The 20,357-nt window shown below is 47.9% G+C and overlaps 2 protein-coding genes and 1 long non-coding RNA gene across 6 annotated transcripts in view; 2 read left to right on the top strand and 1 right to left on the bottom strand.

The window, feature by feature from the left end:
- Positions 1-5,804, bottom strand: part of MICU1 (mitochondrial calcium uptake 1) — a 96,976-nt gene extending 91,172 nt beyond the window's left edge. For both annotated transcript variants that reach the window (XM_035540253.2, XM_035540272.2), the window contains exons 1-3: positions 5,742-5,804; positions 4,477-4,576; positions 1,923-2,011 (exon numbers count right to left, since the gene is read on the bottom strand). The gene's annotated coding sequence lies outside the window, so the exon portion shown is untranslated. The remainder of the gene's footprint in view (positions 1-1,922; positions 2,012-4,476; positions 4,577-5,741) is intronic.
- Positions 5,805-5,822: 18 nt separating this feature from the next.
- LOC118244637 (uncharacterized) lies at positions 5,823-8,397 on the top strand. Of its 2 annotated transcripts, none has more exons than XR_007708560.1 (3): positions 5,823-5,850; positions 6,942-7,196; positions 8,071-8,397. It is a non-coding gene; the product is annotated as an uncharacterized LOC118244637 (long non-coding RNA). The 2 variants fall into 2 exon arrangements; XR_004777613.2 differs by having other exon boundaries at positions 5,844-5,865.
- Positions 8,398-10,020: 1,623 nt separating this feature from the next.
- Positions 10,021-20,357, top strand: part of MCU (mitochondrial calcium uniporter) — a 76,564-nt gene continuing 66,227 nt past the window's right edge. The window contains exon 1 of one of the 2 annotated variants that reach the window (XM_035554075.1): positions 10,021-10,212. In XM_035554075.1, the coding sequence (XP_035409968.1) occupies positions 10,075-10,212 (138 nt within the window). In that variant the 5' untranslated portion in view covers positions 10,021-10,074. The remainder of the gene's footprint in view (positions 10,213-20,357) is intronic. The other variant, XM_035553989.2, reaches the window with a different exon arrangement.

Raw genomic sequence — 20,357 nt, 5'->3', positions numbered from 1 at the left:
CCCCAGCACACCCAGCTACCCCATTACTCTCGACTGAGGTTCAACCCAGACTGCACGAAGGAAAACTCTACGACAGATTTCCTTGGGGAAAAACAGTCACCGCCGTCACAGACGAGGAAGCAGGCCAAGGTAACTGAGAATTTACTAGTCAAGGACTTTTCAGACAGTTTCGCAGAAGTTGCAGTGAAATACTACATGATCTGAACCATCCAACTGCCTCTTTTTTCCATTTTATAACACCTTAAATCTCTTCCACTGAGGACAAACCTGTCAAAGACTTTTGGATGGTATGTGCTTAGATAGTTTGTTGCAGCTCAGACTTTACGGTCTCATTTTGTGGCGCAGAAGCGTTCCAAGAGACACCACGCTGAACTGTGTTAAAACACCATGCACCAACAAAGGCACTGAAAACTGGGAAGAATTAAATAAGTATTTTTATATCCCGGTTCAGTCCATCTCAGGAAGTGTTACTGCAGCAAATGGAACAGCATCCAACAACATTTCTGTAATAAATCTAACACGATTGCTACACGACTTATTTTGCTTGAGAAATACAGGAATAGCTGTTTGCACATTCTGGATCTAAACATAACCGACGGGTCCCTCAAATACCAGCTGAAAAATGTACTGCTTATGGAATACTGCCTCAAAGCAAGGCTCGTTCTGGCCTTTCAAAGTAACGTAGTGATATTAAACGCTAGTAATTGAAGATTATTCTGAACAGAGCACACCCCTTGCCAAGGGGAAGAAAGCCAGCTGGTAGGGGTGGCCCCGAACGCACGCAGCGGGGTCCCCCAAGGCTCTGGGTGTGCCAAAAGGTGGAATCGAGTTGGTTTTAAGCTCAGCACAGGGTTCTGCACCCTAAACATATTATTATCTTCTTATGGACAAAAAAACTGCCCACAGGTACCAATAAACCAAACACTGAAGTACTTTGCTAGCCTGTAACAAGTGCAGCTTACATACACTGCTGAGGAGAAGCACAACAGACAAAACAAACTGGTACGAACCCTGCAGGAGGCAGATACATGCCTTCCAAAAGACACTAATCTCCAGAAACACCCGCAGCACTTATCCCAGGCCTCCTGAGACTCCAAACTGTTCGCAGGTCTTGCAGCTTGTCCTGTTAAACTGCCCGAGGGTAAAGGTCTGATTTGTCCTCCGAAAACGCAACCACAACCAGCAGCTTATCGGGGAAGCTGACTTCCCAGCCTAAGAGGTACGAGAGGAACCTCTCCTCGTCCTGAGAGCAAACACGAGTTGATAACAGGTTACACAGACTTAAAACACACCGTTGAATATGTCCATTAGACTAGCATACCACTGACCAGCACAGAATTCAAGCAGCCGATTATAAGCCTAAAGGCTTATAAATCTATAAATCTGAAAAGGTTTATAAACCTATAAATCTGAACAGGTTTATAAACCTATAAACCTGAAACCAGTGGCCACCCCGCCAGATCCCGGAGAACTGGGCATGGAAGATGCCAGAACGTGTTTGCTGCAGAGCACATGGTTTAAACGTCTTTACTCAGCTTTTTTTTTTAAATATCTCCCTACGCTCACAAAGTTTACCTGAGCACATACAAACAGAGAGTTGTTTTTCTGTTTTATGTCTTATCAACATGGTAAAACTGGGGTTGGGTTGGCAGGGAACGCCAGGCAGAGTTCTTCCACCACTCGCTCCCACGTCTGCTTCATTCCTGTTCCCACATCCAACAAAAATGTCAGCACAACTCTTCACCCTGCAGAAAGGAAACCTTGCTTCCTGCAGCATGGGGGAAAACTCTGGGTCAACACCTCAGAACAGGAGTAATTTCAAGCAGGGCAGCTTGAGGGGTAAACGTCAGCCAGATAATTAGTTCAGCACAATTAGAAGTAAGGGAAAGAAGGGCCCCAACAGGCAGCAGCACCATCCTTACCTGTCTCGTAAGCGTATTCACTCCCTGTTGGTGGGTCAAGCAGTCATGAAGAACGCAGGAAGTTCTCTCAACGATTGCAGGGCTGTGTTCTAAAAATGAGAGAAAACATAATAAAGATTAAAACTCTCAGCTGCAGCAGGTTTCATACAGTTTCCCTCCCGGCAGTCGGGCTCTGCATAGCAGTGCTCACACACATCACGCCCAGTACTCCTGCTGTGGCACTCGCACCTCACACTGCCTGCCAAACAAAGCCAGAAAAGGAAAGAATGGTCATGCAGCTGAAAAAAAAGGCCAGCCAGGCCTTTGCTTTAACTCAAGTCTGAGCTGGCACCTGGGTTTCTAGAGGAGAAAGCCTAGCAAAGCCCTGCCTTGCTTGGTCTCCGTAATCCTAGTCATCGGACCCGACTAAGACGACTTTCTGCACCGAGCCACTCGGCGGTCTCTGTCTCATTAACACTAACGAAGCTCGCAGCAAATTCCCCAAAAGAACATCAGGACCTTCTTGGAGATCTTCCCCAACACCTCAGGCTTTTTTGGGTGTAATTGGGCAGGCTGCTTGCTGCCCAAATGCACGCGGCTTCCCCACACACACAGGTACTTTGATGGTCAGGACCTTAAACCCTGCACAAACAACGAGCCAGGGCCCTGCTGAGCAAGAAATCCACAAGCTGTTTGGAAGAGTAGCCCACTGCATTAAGGAAGATCTCAAATATAATATACATGCCTTATTTATTCATCCTTAAGCAGTCAATATTAAAGATCTTGGCCTGCAGCACGCTCTCCCACTCCGTTCTAGTCCAGGCACCCCACGAAGCTCCAAGGAGAGAAAACCCTTCCCTACAGATATCGACTCTCCAACACCTCAGCACTTAAAATTGTTTCCCCCACCCTGATGCGTAGAAAAGCCTGTCAACTGCCCCCAGGGAAAAAAAAAAACAAAAACACACAACACACTTTTCCTAATCATTAAATACTAAAAAGTTGTTTGGTGTACGCCATGATATACCCTCTCCAAAGGAGGTCAGGATAGATTCTGATGCCCTCACTCAGTTTTCCCACCTTTCCCAAGTGGCTAATTAAACTAAAGGCAAATACAGTGTAGGTAAATCATGTTGCGATGAAAATCAAGCCTTTCTACGCTCTCAGCAGTTTATTAACCCAAATTCACCCCGGAGGTCCTTCAAAAGACAAACTGCACATCAAATGGCTTGGCCTTTCAGTGAAATCAAAGCTGTTTAACAAACAACTATTAAGAAAAACGTTTTGACGTTAGCTTTAAAAACTAAATTAGCAACAATTCAAGTAGCCCTGGCAACAACACTGTTGGCAATTATTCACAGCAACAACAAAAATACATCAAAACTAGAGAGCAGAGACTCCACACTCAGCACGACGCAGCACATTCAGAGTTATTTCTGCTCCCTGTCTCCCTGCCCCTTCCCCACCGTCCCACTTGGCTTTTCCAGCAAAGTCCAAAGACAGGTGGCATAAGAAAATAAATTTTTCTCTAAGTCTCACGTGCGACTCAGAACAAAATCAAATCCCAGCAGTGATGAGACAACCCAGCGCCCTACAAAGGAGCCCACGAGTGCTGCGGCCTAACCAAGCGTGCTTTCAGACAGTTCTGCTGCACGGGGCTGTAGGGGAAAAGCAAAGTCACCAGACAAGCTCCCAACAGCCTTCGGCTGTTCCTTGCTTTTCATCAAACGCACATCAGATGGAGGTTTTTAGAGGGATTCCTGGTTCCTCAGCCGGACCTACAGGTTGATTTTCACTGTTAGGTGACTCCCCGAGCAAGCTGTCACTCCTAAGCCACCAGCAGCTGAGCACGTGAGAGCTGCACTCATATTTAACGTGCTCGCCTAAGCCAAGCCGTGCCCGCCTGGGCTAGGAGCCACCTGACAGCAAGGGGACACCTCCTGATTCCTCCTCAGCCAGCCTGCGGTGTTTTCAAAGGGAGACGAGATTTCCAGCTGTCCTGCCTGCTGCGATGTTTTCACGTCACGCTTTGGGACAAAGTGGAAGAGTCAAAGAGCCAGGCTCCTGAGCCAGCACCCACCCCAAACATCTCCCAGCCTCTCCTCAGCCCAGCCCCGCACGCCTCACCTGCGGGGACACGACGCTCGCTTCACCTACAGGCTTTTCAGGCCGGAGAAGCTGAGCGCTGCAATCTAAGCACAACCCCTATGATTTATTAACAAAGAAGAAATCACAGTTACCGAGCAACACTAGCAACTGGGCACAGGGGAAGAAGCCACAGCGTGCCAGTAGCTCGTTTTGCCAGCACAGCTGCCATCCTATAAAACTTCCCGAATATGCTGCAAGACCTATTAAAAGCTTTTTTCCCACCTCTCAAAGATGAGTCACTTCACTACCACCAGCTGCTGCTTCTACAACTGCACCTAAAGGCCTCAAACCACCGGAAACCCACAATATACACTCACATAGCACCCAGCTGCTTCCCTACAACACTTAGCAGCCGTGCACCCCAAAAGCATCAGTGCCAGAGGCGTCTCACCAGCACCGTAACCGCTCATCTCGCACTTTCGCCTACCTCTCGCACGTCGATACAGGCATTTATCAGCTCGATGGCGCGCTGGGAGCTGCCAAAAAGCAGGCAGCAGGGTTTCAGCTACTAAAAGCTTTTAGGATACCTAATAACATAAAAAAAGAGAAAGTAAGCTAATTTTAGAAGTAGCAAGGACTTGAAGAAAACCTCTTTACTGGCTCTCAGGCTCTTTTTCAGACACGAGTCACCAACCCGCAGCAAAATAATCTCAAGTACCTGGCTCCCAGGGGGAACTTGTTTTAGCATCCAGCACCCAGCCGCTCGCTGACACACAAAGTTTGTGCTCTCGGAGGACTTTTACTGGGAGAACACCCTCCCGGAGCCCAAAGCCAGGCTGTGCCCCGGATGGACGCCACCCACAGCGTTTTGCAGTGTCAGGAGGGGAAACAGGAGGCTTCAGGGGGCTCCCCCCTCATAAGATGTGTTTTAAAGGGGCTGGGGTTTAATTCCCTGGGGGTTTAGGGAGGGTCTCCATTCCCTGGGAGTTTAGAGAGGATCTCCATTCCCCTGGGGTTTTAGGGGGTCTCAATTCCCTGAGGGCTTTGAGGGGAGTGTCTCGATTTCCTGCTTTTTTTTTTGTGTTTTTTTTTTTTTTTTGGGGGGGGGGTAATTCCCTGGGGTTTTAAGGGGTGGTGTCTCAGCTCCCTGGGGTTTTAGGGAGGGTCTCAGTTCCCTGGGGGTTTGGGGGGGGGTCTTCGTGGTGTTGTAGTTCCTTAGGGTTTCAGTTTGTCCTGTTCTGAGACGGAGGGGTGTCGCTAGGCTCTCACCCTCTGCTATTTTGGTGGAGCCCACACAGGAAGCTCCACATGCCTGAAGCACCAGAAAACTTTAAAAACTGTGAATCTTAGTGGGGAAAGAAAGGGAAAAAGCACCCAAGAGCTCGCTGCAGAGCCCACAAACCCCACTCTGGGGGAGCGCCCCACAGCACCGGGTGCCAGCGTTATCCCCCAAATCCCCCCCCTCACACAAACAGCTGCCGGGCCGAAATCAGGGGCCGGGATGGGGAGAACCCCCCTCAGCGCCCCCAAATAACCCCCTCACGCCCCCAGCTAACCCCACTAACGCCCTCAATCCCCCTCAGCGCCCCCAACTCCCCTCAGCGCGGCCCAGCCGCAGCCCCAGAGCCCTGCCCCGGCCTGCGGGGGGCTCCCAGCGCCCCGTGCCCGGGCTGCACCCCCCGGCCCCGGCGGAGCCCCCCCAGACCTCTGGGTCCCGACCCCGCCGCCCCCCGCCCGCCGGGCCCCGCTCACCTCAGCGCGGTCCCGCCCCCCGCCGCCAGGCCCCGCCCCCCGGCTCGAGCTTCCGCAGGAGGCGGGGCTCGGCCCCTAGCCACGCCCTCTCCCCTCCCGCCCAGGTTGGGTAGGTCCTGGAAGGGTTGTAGGGAAGGGGGGCGCGGAGGGGGTGGAAGGGAGGAAAAGGGAGGCTGAGGGGCTGGGGAGAGGGGTTGGGGGGTTGGGTGCTGCTGGTGGAAAGGGGGTGAGGGGGGGCTGAGGGGGGTGAAGCTTGAAAACGTCGGTTGAATGTGGGGAGGGGGCTACGGGCAGGTCCTGGAAGGCCTGTGAATGAGCCCTCAGGGCCTTATTTTTATACATTTTTATATATATATAGCTAATTTTATATCTTTATATATATAGGTTATGAAAGGGGGGTATGTGGGGTTGAAGGATGGGTGTGTACATCCTGTAAAGTCACTGTGTATAGGGTCTGAGGGATTTATATCCAAGACCTGAGAGGCCCCTCAATGGGGTCTGAGGGGGATATATATATATGTCCTGTGTCTGTAAGGTCTAAAACACTTCATATAGATCCTGAAAGGCATAGTGATGGTTTCTGGGCAGTTAATGTATAGGCTTTGAGGGACACATATAGAGTTATAGGGCCTGAATGGGCCTACGTGTATATATGTATGTATATAAGTCCCTAAAGGACTATATAGGGTATAAAATTTTAACATATTGGCCCTAAAAGGCCAATATGTTGTATCTCAGGAACCCATACACGTGGTCCAAACAGCCTGTGTGTAGGGCCTCAGGTGTATATATACCAAGTCTCAGCAGCCCCCCAAAACAGTTGGCCCATTTCTGAGAGAATTGGCCTAAACCTCCCCAAAACTGCTCCTTGGAAACCAGTCTGAAACATCCCAATTTTGTTGTGTGACAGTGCCTGAGCTGCTTATCACACTCCTGGTCTCAAAACACTTTATTTGGGGCAATGTTTTTTCCTTAGCTGTGGTGAAAAGTGTGGAAATTCTGCCTCTACTATTGGTCCATTTGTTACCTATTCAATTAATGTGCCAAAAACTGCGGTGGAAGTCTTTGGTTTTTTTTAAATCATTAGACAAATGGCTATGAAAAGTCTTTAAAATTGGGATAAAATTTGTTGAATTTTGTTTAGAAACAACCTTCTTGAGAAGAAAACAGACTGAGCATCTGTTGTCTTGGTGTTCTCAGAATAGAAATCCCTGCCTGAGATGACGTATCTCCCTGATCTTTCCTCTCCTGGAGGAATATTTAATTTACACGCATTCACACCTGGACCAGAAGGATGACGGGAGTAGCCTCAGCACTTAAAAATGATCCGAGAGCACGGAATAAAAAGAAAAAAAAACACCATGAAGAGAAATTGAACTCTTGCATCGTTGTAGAAGTGTGTAACTGGAACTGCCACACCAAATAATAGGTCCATGACTAGACTTCAGCATTTGTGTAAGTTCATTTAGTTTTCAAGCATTTGATTTATATTAACTTATCTTTATATTTTTATGTACTATCTAAAAATTATATATATATATATTTTTATTTGACTTTCAATTGAAGTGCAAGGTTTTTAGTTGTATATGAATGTATATGAAAGTGCTTTCTTTTGCTTTTTTCTTTTTCTGGCATATCTGGTGGGACCTTTCAATGTGTTTCCAAGAATAATTCATTTAAACAAAGGGATTCTCTAGTGAGAGTTGTGTCCCCCGAGCAGGTAACTCTGCAGGGTCCAGATGAGTACTTCTCCAGACCTGAAGTGAGAGCCAACGTTACTGCAGTGCAGCAATTCCTGAATTAGGAATTAAATAGAAATTGTGCCCCGTTACAACTCTCTTGCACTCTCAGAGCTAAGCCAGGCTGTGCAACATTAATGATGCCCTACTATTTCTTCGTGTTTTTCCAGCTGCTGCTCTGTAGTCTCCCTTTTCTTTTCTTAGAAAGAAGAAAGGCATTTGAAGATGTTCAGTTGACCTGTGCGCGTTCGGGCTGCTTTTGCAATGTGGACACCAGCTAAAATCTTTGTACATTTCCTGATCAACCAAACCTTTAACTCAACGCAGAGAAGAGTGGGAGCATCAGGGCAGGACCTCCTGGAAACCTCCCCCAGCAATGGTGGAGCTTGATGATTCAGAAAATGTTATGGAGGGGGAGCTTTTATCTGGGGGCTGGGAAGGAAATGAGACAGATTGAAAATAAATCATCAGAGACAAGGATCTGGGGAAGTGGGTGTTAGCTCCCCCAGGTCAGAAAGGTGCAGGAGGAGTTTTTTCTTTTCCCTTTCTGTCCTTTCAGCCTTATCTAATCATTTTCTGTGTTTCTCCAGGACATGTCTTTGAAGCTTCCTGCTCCCCTGGATGGAAGAAAGCTGATTTATAAAAGCAGACATTTTGCCCCAGAAGCTGATTTCATCCCAAGATGGGCTTTGGCTCCCGATGCTGCTGCTAAAGTTTGGAAACCAGAACGTCCTTCAGCATGGCTCAGGAAGTAAGCAGAGAAACTGCTGGCTTGTGTCTCGTGGGTCTTGCTTGCTTAATTTTCCATCACAACAAGCTCTTCAGTGGCTGTCCTGGGAGATGAGCAGTGGAGACGAGGTGCGTTCTTGAACATGGGCTGAGAACCTGGGGGCAATAAAAGCCAAGTTTTGCTCTAATCACAGCCCCTTTCTGAAATGCTGCTGCAGAAATGCTTCCTGTGGCACCACAGATGGGCTCTCTAGTTATATATAGTGGCACTTACAGAGCACCTGCGCTGTGCTCTGTGGCTGGAGCAGCGATGCTTTCGCAGCAGAGTCTGCAGGGAGGTACCTGAACAGGAAACCCCATTTGGGCACTTTCTCCGGCAGAGTGTGGAATTGCAACTTGCAGTTGTTTGCAAAACAGCTGTGGGGAGAGCCGTGACTCTCCACACTGCTTGCGGCAGTGACACTGCTTCATGTGCAAACTCAGCCCGGCGCGTGCTCAGGCGTCTCCATCGGAGGGAGGACTTGCCATGGGTGAGGTTAATTTTAGGCCTTCAAGATAATTTTAGTTGCTTCCAGATGCATTTTAGGCTGGTCTTCCTCAGACTTTAATGAACCCCCATTAAAAAACACATTTTCCAGAGGCATAAATAGGCAGTGATGACTCTTCAGGAATGCAGGAGGCTGCCAAATCCCAACGAGCCCTTTCGTAAGGAAACTTTGGCAGCAATTTCTAGGACAAACCTGGAGGAGGGCTTTTGGCGATGCCAGGGAGACTTCAAGCGGCTGCTGTGGAGCAGAGGCTGAAGACTGGTGCTGGGCACGGGCCTCTAAATAGCTGATGAAGATGCTGGACCCTGAAAGATGGGAGGAGAAGGATCCCATGGGACTCTGGGGCAGGGAGAACACATCCCAGGGAACTCTTGGAACAATTTTGAGTGTGTTCTTTGAGTGTATTTACAAAACTACATTAAATTCTGAGCGTATTTGCCAAAATGAAGGAGGGCTGGTCTGGAGGAGCTTGTGCTTTGCCTTACATGTGGTATGCATCGTGTACTTTTGGGATAGCGAGGAAACGCTGTTTATTTGGGTAACCGAGGCTTGTGGCCAAGGTCCTGTGAAAGGCCAGGGAGGTTTCCCCATCGTGTTTTATTGCCCCGCTAGCAGCTGTCGTAGTCCTCAGCTTACGGAAATCAGGCAACGATTTTGTTTATCAGCCAGTAGAGTGGATTCAGACTCTGCCCTCCTGCCTGCGCTCTTCACCCACTCGCCCACGTTACCGTGAGCGCCCCAGCCCTTTGTCTGCACCCAGGCAGATCAGGTGCCCTCGGAGCCGAGCGCTGCAGCCCCGCCGCCCTTACCCACAGCCCAGCTGCGTGCTGCTATTTCTGTGTGCTGCCCCAGGCCGGGCCGGGGCCGGGGTCCAGCTGTGTGCTCAGCGGGGCCGAGCGGCGCGGCGCCAGCAGCAGCTCCCAGCCCGGTGCCCAGCACCCAAGGGTGCCGGGTTGGCCCCCTGAGGGCGGGGCCCCCGCGGGCGCGGGGAGCCGAGGCCACGCCCCCTCCTCAACGACCACGCCCACGCATCAAATAACCACGCCCACCTATCGACATGGCCACGCCCAGTCACCTGGCCCCGCCCCCGAGCCCTCTCCCTGCCCTCCAGCCCACTCCCGGCCCCGCCCAGCCTCCCGCGGGCAGCGGGCGGGGCTCCCGGGACGCGCCACCCAATCCCCTCTCTCCCCGCGGCGGCCGCCGGCGAAGGGGAGGCGCCCGATTGGCCGGCACCCGCCCCGCGGCCCCGCCCCCCCCGGCGCCGGCCCCGCCCCGCCGGGCGTGCAGCCGCCGCCGCAGCGAGCCCGGCCGTGCGCGATGGCGGCGGCGGCGGGCAGGTCCCTGCCGCTGCTGCTCTGCCGCCGCGCCGCGCTCGCCGCCTCCTCCGCGCCCTCAGCCTCCTCCTGCTGCTTCCCGGCCCTGGCGCGGCGCCGGCAGCAGCAACGACACCGCACGGTGAGTGGGGCGGGGGCGGGCACCGCGGGGCTGTGCCCTTCAGGAGCCCCCCGGCCTTCCTCCTCCTCCTCCTCCTCCTCTTCCTATTTTTCCTCTCCTTCCTCCTCTTCCTCCGCCGCCGCCTCCCCCCGGCCCGGCCCGGCCCGGCCCGCCGGCAGCTGCGCGTTATTCTTAGCGCCGCGAAACTTGAGCGGGGCGGCGGCCGGGCGGCGGCCGGGTCCGGGCTCCGCCAACTTTTCCTATGGGGACGGTGCTGGGGGCCGTGCCGAGCCGTGCCGTGCCGCTCCTAGCCGTGCTGAGCCTTCCCCAGCCGTGCCGTGCCGTTCCTTGCCGTGCCCAGCCGTGCCGCTCCCTGGCCCCGCTCGGAGGCGCCGCCCGGGGGCCGCCAGGTGGCGCCCCGGCAGCCTCCCGGGGGTACCGGCCCCGAAAGGACGTGGGGACCCCCCAAAAATACCGAATTACCCCTCTGCACCCATGTTTGGCCTTTGGGGCGGATTTAGGAGATGTGGATGCGCGCCCGGCCCGTTGATGGGGCTCAGCATCGCAGGATGCAGGCAATAAAATTGAAAAGTAAACAATAAAAACGCCCCGAGTCTCCCCAATTTAAGTGGGGTGCTGTTGGGTTCAGCATCTGTCCCAAGGGGTCTGCCCGAAGCACGGCACGTACGGGGCATGCTGGAATCGTGCAGCCGAAGCTGCCTCCTGCAGGTGCTCAGGGAAGAAGAAGGGCTTGCTCGTGTCCCGTGGATCACTGATTAGAAACTGCTTCAGGTTTTTGTCGTGGGTTGGGTTGTGCCCCCGGGATTTTGGCAGCTTTGCCACTGTCAGTTCGTGGCATTGCAGTGATGGGGTTTGGGGTTTTTGCCTCTTTTCAGCGGGGAACTTGTACAGGAGTCAGTTCCCTGGTGAGGTACCACTGAGTGTAGTGGTGAGCTGAAAGCGTCCCTGAGCAGGTTGGTATCGGGGCACTAACCGTGACTTTTGACAGCGTCTATACAGTGCCTGCTCATCTCCTCCTGGAAAAGATGAATTATGCTTTCGTGGAGCTGTGGGAGAAGGTAGAGACCCGAGAGCTGCACAGTCCTCCAGCAAATGATCTCTGAGGAGGAATTACAGCAACCAGAGCACTTCATAATAAAGCAGGAGGCTGCTGCAAAGACAGAGTAGAAAATTTTGTTATGTGTTGGGTAGGAGAAGAGGTAATGGCTTGCAGTGCAAGAAGAGGGCTTCTCTTAGGTGCTGTGGATCCTTTTATTGCTAAGAGTAGTGAAAGGCTGAATTATTTCCTGGGGAAGCTGTTTAATCTCCGTTACCAGACAGGTTAGACTAGCATCAGTCAGGTAGGGCTGATGAAGAATCGATCCTGCTCTATGAGAGGACTGGGCCATATAAGCTTCCTGCGTCTGTAGGTTATATTAGAAAATAGGTATGAGGAACTTGTATAATATGGGCATAATTAATAGAGTGATTTTATTGGGTATGTCTGTGCAGTGTTGTTCTTAGTACAGTAAATTCTGCTCGGTTACTTCTCAGAAAGGCTTGTTTCTAGCAGAGATAAATGAGCTCTCTTGAAAAAAGGTGGACATGGTAAATGGCCTTATGGAGGAGTCCTTTCAAAAGGAACATACACTGCTCTGGAAGAGCCGCCACCAAATGACTTTACTGTGAGGGGACAAACCAAGGGAAAACCCTCTCAAAATGGGTCAAGGGTAAAGAATGAGGTGGTGGTAACATCGAACAGCAGAGAGGTCTGAACTCTTGGATAAATACTTGGTTGTGAAGCTTGCGATGGCGATGCTGGGAGGTACAGGGCTCAGGTGAAGTACTGGGGCTTGCTGGAGCCTTTTAGAAGCCGAGAGGGATGGGGAAGGTTTGTGGGCTGGGGATGACTGATATTACGACCCTATTCAGACCACGTCTGCCCTGCTGATAAGGTGGCTGTCCTGTACCAGCTTCTGCTGTTTAAAACTCGCTGCTCCTTTCCTGTCAGACACCCTGCCCTCGTGAGCATGGTGAGAAAATCCAAGAGGATGTTCTTGAGAGGAAACTTCTTTATGAAGTGAGAGAAGCTTGCTCCAAGTGGTGTGGGTGTTCAGGGTGAGCTGCTGGAGGTACGAGCTCCGCACTGCTGGGATGCAGTGCGGGTAGGAGGCAGCTTTTTGTGCCAAAAAAGCCTGCTAGAAATCTTTTTCCGGATACCTGGTGGTAGACAAAGGGCTTAAATAAAATTCTCTGGGTTTGCATGTCAAACGCTTAATCTGTGTGGCTTTGTTTCTATAACAAGGGACTAATCTTCATTGTGTTTCTTAGGGTATGTAACCAGCTGGCTCCGCTGTGTTGGATTAGTGTGTAATCAGTTGTTTCGGTTCTGGAGAAAAATACCTGCGGAGAGGCAAGGGCTCAGCTGTATGCGGTGTTCCTATGGTAGTTAATCCCAGTGACTCTGGGTGGGTAAGCGTTGTTCGGTGGTAATGACTCAGTGACTTCTTTTAGGCCTAAAAAGGAGCATGGGGGGCTATAGAGATTGAATTGAACAGCAGTTGGATTTCCAGGAGCTAGCAGACAGCAGGCGGGTTGTAAAATCTGCATGAGATGAGGACCAGGGTCACCTATGCAGTGCGGGCACTCCTGTGGTAAATCCCACAGAGGAAATCCCAAGGAAAGGTGCCCTGGGGTGTAGGAAGTCTCGGGAAGCAGGCCAGGTGGGTGCTGGTAGGTAAAACCGTCGGCTCTATTTTCCATGCTTTGGCTGAAACCGTTCCAACATCCCCTTTCAGAGGATCTTTTGCTCACCATAATGTCCCTGGCGGGCCCTGTAACCACCTCGTGCCCTCGCTGTGACGGGCCATGGTTCCCTCTCTCTCGGGCCATACTTCCCTCTCTCCTGGAACCAATTTAATTAATGAGTGAAGCCTGGGGCTCACGAAATGCATGCAGAGGTGGTGACTGACTGCCAGGATAGTAAGAGCTGGAAGAACATTTTGGTGTGGTGTCTGTGTTTTTTGCTGAGGAGGGAAACTAGAGGGCTTCTTTAATTAACTGGGCCTGTGTTTTCCTGATCTCACCTACTGCTGATCGTAACTTTCAAATGAAAGGTTAAAAAGCTGAGGAACTGTTGGCTGTCCAATGGATTGAAGGGGCATAAAACAATTACGCTCACTGGATCGTTGCCCACCCTGACCTCAAGTGTTTCCCATGCTGGGATGCAGAATATTAAATTAAACCCTTCCCCGGGACTTTACTATAAAAGCCCACATAGAGATTTGACAACAGTTTTGTGTTGACTGTCTTTTGTGGTCTCTGATTTTTTCCTTCTCATTGGATGGGTGATGTATTCGTTTTCATAGCATCGGTGACATGCATGCTGTATGACAAGAGGAGGTGCATCTGGTGTCACTTTGGAAGTCAAGATAGGATGTGCTTGAACTAAAATACGAATATATCCCAACACAGCAGCACTTCGGTGATGTAGAGAGCCCCAGCAAGTGTTGGCTGAACTGTAAAATGGGTCTCTCCACCACAGCTCCCTTTTCTCCTTCTCCTTTCCTCACCTCCTTCCCACACGCGTGTACTTGCTGTCCTGCTGATTCCTTGCTCTCCTCACCCTGGCAGAGGGTGGTTAAAAGGTAACAATTCCAAATAGTTGTCATTACCACTTGCCCACTTCTGTGCTGCTTAAATTGATTAAAATGCAAGACAAACCAAGGTCTGCTGCCTCATACCAGATTTTCTGTTACAGCAGAGGCTACGGCCAAATGCTATTTTGAAAGGTACAAAAGTAAAAGAACTTTTCCAGCATTATAACCTCAAATGAGAAAAGGGAATCTGCCTGTAGTTAATTATACAGCAGTGGAGCTAAGTTGGAAATCTTGTACTGCTTTAGCTTTTCTATTAGATTGCTTTGGGATATTTTGCACAACCCAAAGGTTAAAGGGGCATGACCGGAGAGACTTGTTCGGTGTATGAAAGTGGCTAAAACATTCTCTTAATCTCATTCATTCTTATGGAACAAAATAGGTTTTGAAGGGATGCTGAACTGGAAGAAAAAAAAAAGGCATTTCAGAGCTTTTGATGTGCCCATGGCATCCTGTTCATTCAGTGAATAGGAAAAAAGCTTTAGTTGGTCGTGTTCAGAAAACACCCTTCTGGGGCTGCTTATGTAAAAGATGTGGTATTCAAAACAGGGTAAATGTTACTTTTTTTGTTTGTTTTGTGACAATTACACGATGATAATACCTTTTTTATAGCCCAGTCTATGGGAATAATCAAGACTTTGTATGTAGGGTCTGTGATGGGAAAGGAAGTTACGGTCATGGTTGGGTTGATCCAGTCATTAATATAAAATTCCAGGACAGATTTCTTTCCATATGGGGAGTGTTTCTCGGCTAGCCTCAGATAGGAGGGGTACGGCTCTGCTTCTGAAAGGCAGGCCTGAAAAAGAAAAAAAAAAAAAAAAAAAAAAGTTCAGGGTTTTCATTTTTCTGAGGCTGTTTTTAGACTCATCTTCAAGATAAGATTTTCTGTGAGATTAGGTCACGTGCAGTCTTGAGGATGAAACTTAACTTTTATGACTTCATTTCAGGCTCGTGCTGCGAGTCGCTTGCCATTCTATAAAATAGCATGCAGAGGGGACAAACCTGTAATCTAAATTACTTTCCTCTTTGTAAGTGCTTGCTGTCCATGGAGGCATAGAAACGTTTTTAGGTTTTGGGTGGTTTTGTTTTGTTTTTTTGAGGTGTTAATTATTTGTTTATTGAACAAGTATATGTGCTGTGTAGGTAAGAGACCGCCTTTGATATTGTTGTTTTGGTGTTGATCCTGTTCCGGTAGTCCCTTTTTGAGGGCAAAGCAGAGTGAGTTGGCTTTAAGGACTGTTCTGTCCTTGAGTATTTAATGTTAACGATGAAAAGAAAATGGCTTGTCCTTTTTCCATTAAAGTTTTGGCAAAGGGTTTTCTTCCTGGTATTAAGGTCTCAAAATGATATGTCATCTTAATGAAGACGAAAATACGCAGTACTTGAATGTGACGTGGAATTATTTTCCAGTAGGGCAAGCCTACGGGACATTGCTTATGTCTCGTGTAAAATATGAAGCATGGCCGCTATCTCTTTCTACATTCTTGGCAGCTCTTAAGGAATTAAGAAACATAGAGCAACTTGCATAAGTAGACGAAAAAATGTGGAGGACGAGCTCGTTTCAGTGAATCACTTTTATTGGCTTCCCTGGGAGGAAGGGATTGCCACGCAGTGAGGTAATTGTTAAATCTCTGGAACTGTTTATTGGAGTAATTAAAACTAGAATTCCATTTGCTTAGATAACTTATGGGGGACGGGCTGGAGGATGGCCATGGTTCAGCAATGCCTTGTGGAAGGGGTTGCTGTTGGGCGAGGGTTTGGGTTGGAGCAGTGCTGTGGTAATGGTGTCCACAGCTTACGTCATGCAGGGCCCAAAATGTGTGAGGTTGTGGAAGTGGAGCAAGGGAGAAGGGTTTCCAGATCAAAGAGCAAAGCCAATGCTTTACAAATGTACGTGGGAGCAGGATTTATTCCTCTGTATGTGTGCAGGAGGTGGGGATGTCTGAGCTCCCCACAGGCAGGTGCTGCATGGAGCTTCTTGCTGCACAGCACCTGAATACGGAGTTAGGCGAGGACTCCTTTCCTACAGGACTTCACTTCAGTTCATTGATATACATGGGTTGGAGGGAGGAGCCCAAAATAACTGGATTTATTGGATTAATCTACATTTAATTTTAGGCAGGGGAACTCCCCGATAGGCTCTTGAGAGAAGCGATCGCCATCAGCAGCTGGCAAACAGCATCCTTTCCTTCAGGGCTGAGCAGGCCTTCCAGCCTTTCTTTTAATTTCTAGGCCTGCTGCTGGAAAAGAGTATGAAGTTACTTCATCTTTTTTCTGTTCTACATAACCATATTACCTTGAAAAGCACTGAGCTAGGTAAATTTTTCATTGTTTTATTTTGTTACGAAGAATGCCATGTTTCCTTCAGCTGCGTAGTGAGTTTATTTGGATGGTCTCATGCCAATTATTACTGTACCTTGGAGTTGCTAAGGGGAAATGTGTTTCCTAAATTTAGTAACATGAATGTTTTGTTTCCACACTTGAGACTTGTGTGTGTTTAGAAATGGCCAAAACAGCAACTTGATGAACACTGGTCAGAATCTGACCTATGTTCACACCCAAGTAACCTCTTGAGAAGCAATCGTAGCTGTTCTGTGGCAGGTTTGCTTTCCTAGGCTCATTTCTCCAGAATTTTCTTCCAGTTTCTTCTCATCATGGCACTGCAACCATTTGACAACTCAGAAAATTACTGTATATAATTGTCTTATACCCTAATTTTCTTTTTGCCAAAAATGCCTCCTAATGATGCTGTGTTCCTCTTACAAGTGACACCTGTAGAGTGAAGACCAAACGGGTCTTTGTTGGCCAGAATTTGGGTGTTTGTTGGCTGTGAAATTTAATCAGAATAGTGGGCTCTAAGGTATATCCTGAAGTAAGAGACGAGTTGTGATGGGTTATTGTAAAAGGAAATAGAGTTGATGTCTCCATTTAAACCATTTTTTAAACTATCTTCTCATAACTTGTCATCTTTCTTGGATGTTTGGAATTAAATGACAGATTTCTGCTAGGCAATGTACCTCCAAAAGTAAGAATTTTATGTTCTGCTCTGACAAATGAGGATTTTATTTTATTATTTTTTTTTTTAGAGAAAACAGGCTGTCCAAGACAGCACAGGAGTGACACAGGAATATCTCAAATTGTGTGTTAGGGAACATGAGCTGAACTCTGGATGTTTTTGTTTTTTCCATATAGTACTTAATTCTGTACAATGGCTGTGTTGCCATTGTGCATGCAATGCTTACCATTGGGAACTGTTTACATACCGCATCCCATTTATGTTTTCTAGAAAAAACGTGAGCAGAAGCAATACGTAATGTAGCAGCAGCCTTTCTAAAGTCACCTAAATTAATTGGGGACCCATCTGAAATGTTGCAGAGGTTCCTCTGTGCCGGAGCAGTGAGAGGGGAGGCTGGTGGAGAAAGTGCTCGTCCCTCAAATAACAGGGAGCTGGGAAAAGTGCAGAGAGTTCCTGGGGGGAAAAATGTGTTTCCTTTTTTGGAATGAAAATGCTTTAATTCATCAAGTTACTTGGGAAATCCTCTTGGCTTCCTGCGGAGGGGGAAGGAGGAGTCGCCGAGTGTTTCACCGGATGATGGAGCACGGCGTGTCTGTGATGCATAACAGCATCTGCTGCGCAAAAAGCTCCCGAGGGAGGCTGCTGCTTGCTGCAAGGCTATTCCCCCTATCCAGGGACTTGTTTCGAAGGCAGCAATAACAGAAACTGTCGTCCAAATATTTGGTAGATTTGGTAATTACGCTAATACAGCATGGTATTGTTTCCTCCGAGTTTGGGGATGTTGTGTTAAGAGGAGAAGGGGATTATTCATCTGGACTTGGGTAGAAGTGATTGAAGAAAACCTGCTATGGTCTCTCTCTCAGGCAGGGAGTTGTGTTACGAGCAATGTGTATTGCTAATAATAATTCCAGCTCTAAATACTCCCCTCTGAATTAAAGGAATATATTAAAGATTTTTTCCTTCCTGTTGCAAGTTCCAGATGAGCTGTTCTTGTGCTTTATGAACTGCCTGGGAAAAACACCTGGAAAAGTGGGGTTGAAGGGAACTTGCATGTGTAGAAACATCCATTCCTAATTGCTGGATGGGGTGATGCGAGTCTGGCTGCCAAGAAACGAGAAGCTGAGGGTCCATAACAGAGCTTTGGTTGGAAGCCAAAAAGCCAGAGGCTTTTGTGACCGCAAAGCTGAGTAGAATTATGGAGTCCAAGATTAATTTCATCTTAAGAATAATTTTATCCAAAGATAAAGACCATGACTCAGATTTGCACACGTTATTCATTAAAAATATATCACAATTCTGAATCAGCTAGTCACCCTGATGTGTAGGAGCGACCATTTCCATATTTCCTCTTGGCATTTAATGCTCAGGAGAGTAATTTTAAACAAACAGTTCCACAAAGTACTCCTCTTCATTATGGAGCTAGATTGAGTAGGGCAGGATATGAGGCTGTGCAGGTATGGTCTTCTGAGTTGGCAAGGATGCTGTAGGAAAGTAATGTGAGAAAAGCATTAATACCATGTAGGCACTCGTGAAATGAATTGTTTTGTAAATAGCATTTTGAACAGATGTGTGTTTTTTTTTAATCTTTCTCCAAAGGTTGTCTGTTTCTGTTGACTGTTCTTGCACGCAATTCAGTCTTTGTCTATATAGCAGCTCCTTTTCTTGTGCTGAATGTCTGCTTATAATTAGAGCAGTATGATTTTCTTTTTCCATTTGCAGCCAGCGATATCCCCGTCTCTTGCAGGACATCCTCCTCTCCTCTGTCCCAAGCACGGTGAGGACACACTGAGGGCTTCGGATCTAGGGCAGTGAGGTTGGTGGAGCTGCTGCTTTCATGACCTACTTCTTGGGCAAGCATGAAAGTAAAAACTGCTCTTGGTGACACAGATGAGAGATCCTGCCTTTTTTTTTTTGGGTCTTGGGCTTAAAAACCGTCAGGTTTATACAGCCTTACTCCTTGAGGTTTGGAGCTGGTGTCTCCTAAGTTATTCCAGTATTGGTGGAGAAGAGAAATAGACAAGAACACCTAAGCATACTTCAGTTTTGCTTTCAGGATATAAAACAAATACTCTATTGTTGTGGTCAGTCAGAGGTAATTAATTTACTTTCTCCTTTGAAGAGAGGTAGGTGTGTAATTGACTCATCCTAAACGCATTTATCCACGTTTATACTTTCATTTGGGAGATTTGGCAACATGCAAAGCAGAATTGCTGTGATTAGACTGACATTTTATATAACAGAGTGCACTGTAGAGGGCTGTTTGTTCTTGGAATTAGTGTCGAAGCGCCATGGTACTTCTCGAGGCAGTATTTACATAATTTGTGTGCATTTCTCTGCTAGGTGGTATGAGTCTGCATTGCTGTGTGACAACTGATAGGTGCCTTTCCGTGTTCGCTGTGTATCTGAACTAGTTAGTGCACGGTGTGAGGGCAGCGGAGCTCTGTTTGCCTCCTTCGGGATGTGATTTTTTTATAGCTACACATTCGAGCAGGTGATGCTTCAAGGAGGGTTCTGACTCAAGAATATTTACAATTTTTCTCACAATGTTGGGGATGTGGAAATACACGGCTTGCAGGTGCGTGATACCGTAAAGTCCACAGAGGCTGTACTGTATGAATGTTTGAGTAAGCTGCCTGGAGACCCTCACTTCACTGGAGGTGCTTATTGGTACTTATATCTATCATTACTGAATTATCTTTGCTTAAAAGTGAAGCAAGTCCTTATCTCGCTTCCACTGAACACACACCAAAAAAAATCACCCTGATCGTTTTTTGTGTTTTATGGTACTTAAGTTCTCAAAAGTATTTCCCTTTTTTCCTCCATTTGTAAGCATGAAGTAGTTTAAAACACGTTAAATGAGTTACTTTGGCCATAATTTGCTTTAAAAAAAGCATTCTCTGAAACATTTCATTTGGAGATGGTTAGATTTACTCGATAGTGATCAGCTCTGATTCCACACGAGACTTATTTAATCCAAAGTGGTTAAAACTTGTGTTTTATGAGCTGCGTTTACAGTTTTAGCTCTGATTTGCCTCTGCACCTCGATATCAGTTGTCAGCCACGCTAGTCGCTGGGTTGTGCATGCCTTTCCCCTCCTCATTAGCAATCTCTCCAAGCTTTCCAGCCAGGAGCTTGTAAGAATGAACAAATCTGCGTGTAGCTTGTCTATTCTCTGAAGAAACAGCACTCTTCCAATTAGAGGAAAAGCTGTATTTTTTGCTGCTGTTATGGTATCTTCTCTCCTACTGCAGGAGCCCTACAGCTTCTCCTGTAGGCTGCTTGAGATGCATGAACTGCTGGTGCATAGACACGAGATAAGTACTGGAAATCTGCATGGCTCCTTGCAAGAGAAATTTTTGTTTGTTGTGTATTACCTGAAGGTAAAACCCTTCCAACTTCTTGCTGTGAAAAATATCTACATAATTGATTGCAGAACTGAAAACTATTATGCATGCTGAAAGGGCATTGTAAGTATAATACCTTCATCCTCTTGA

Source organism: Cygnus atratus, chromosome 7 (genome assembly GCF_013377495.2).
Source record: "Cygnus atratus isolate AKBS03 ecotype Queensland, Australia chromosome 7, CAtr_DNAZoo_HiC_assembly, whole genome shotgun sequence".
Classification (NCBI taxonomy): domain Eukaryota; kingdom Metazoa; phylum Chordata; class Aves; order Anseriformes; family Anatidae; genus Cygnus; species Cygnus atratus.
The sequence above is the reverse complement of the archived record's forward strand: the minus strand, read 5'-3'. Positions and strand labels throughout refer to the sequence as shown.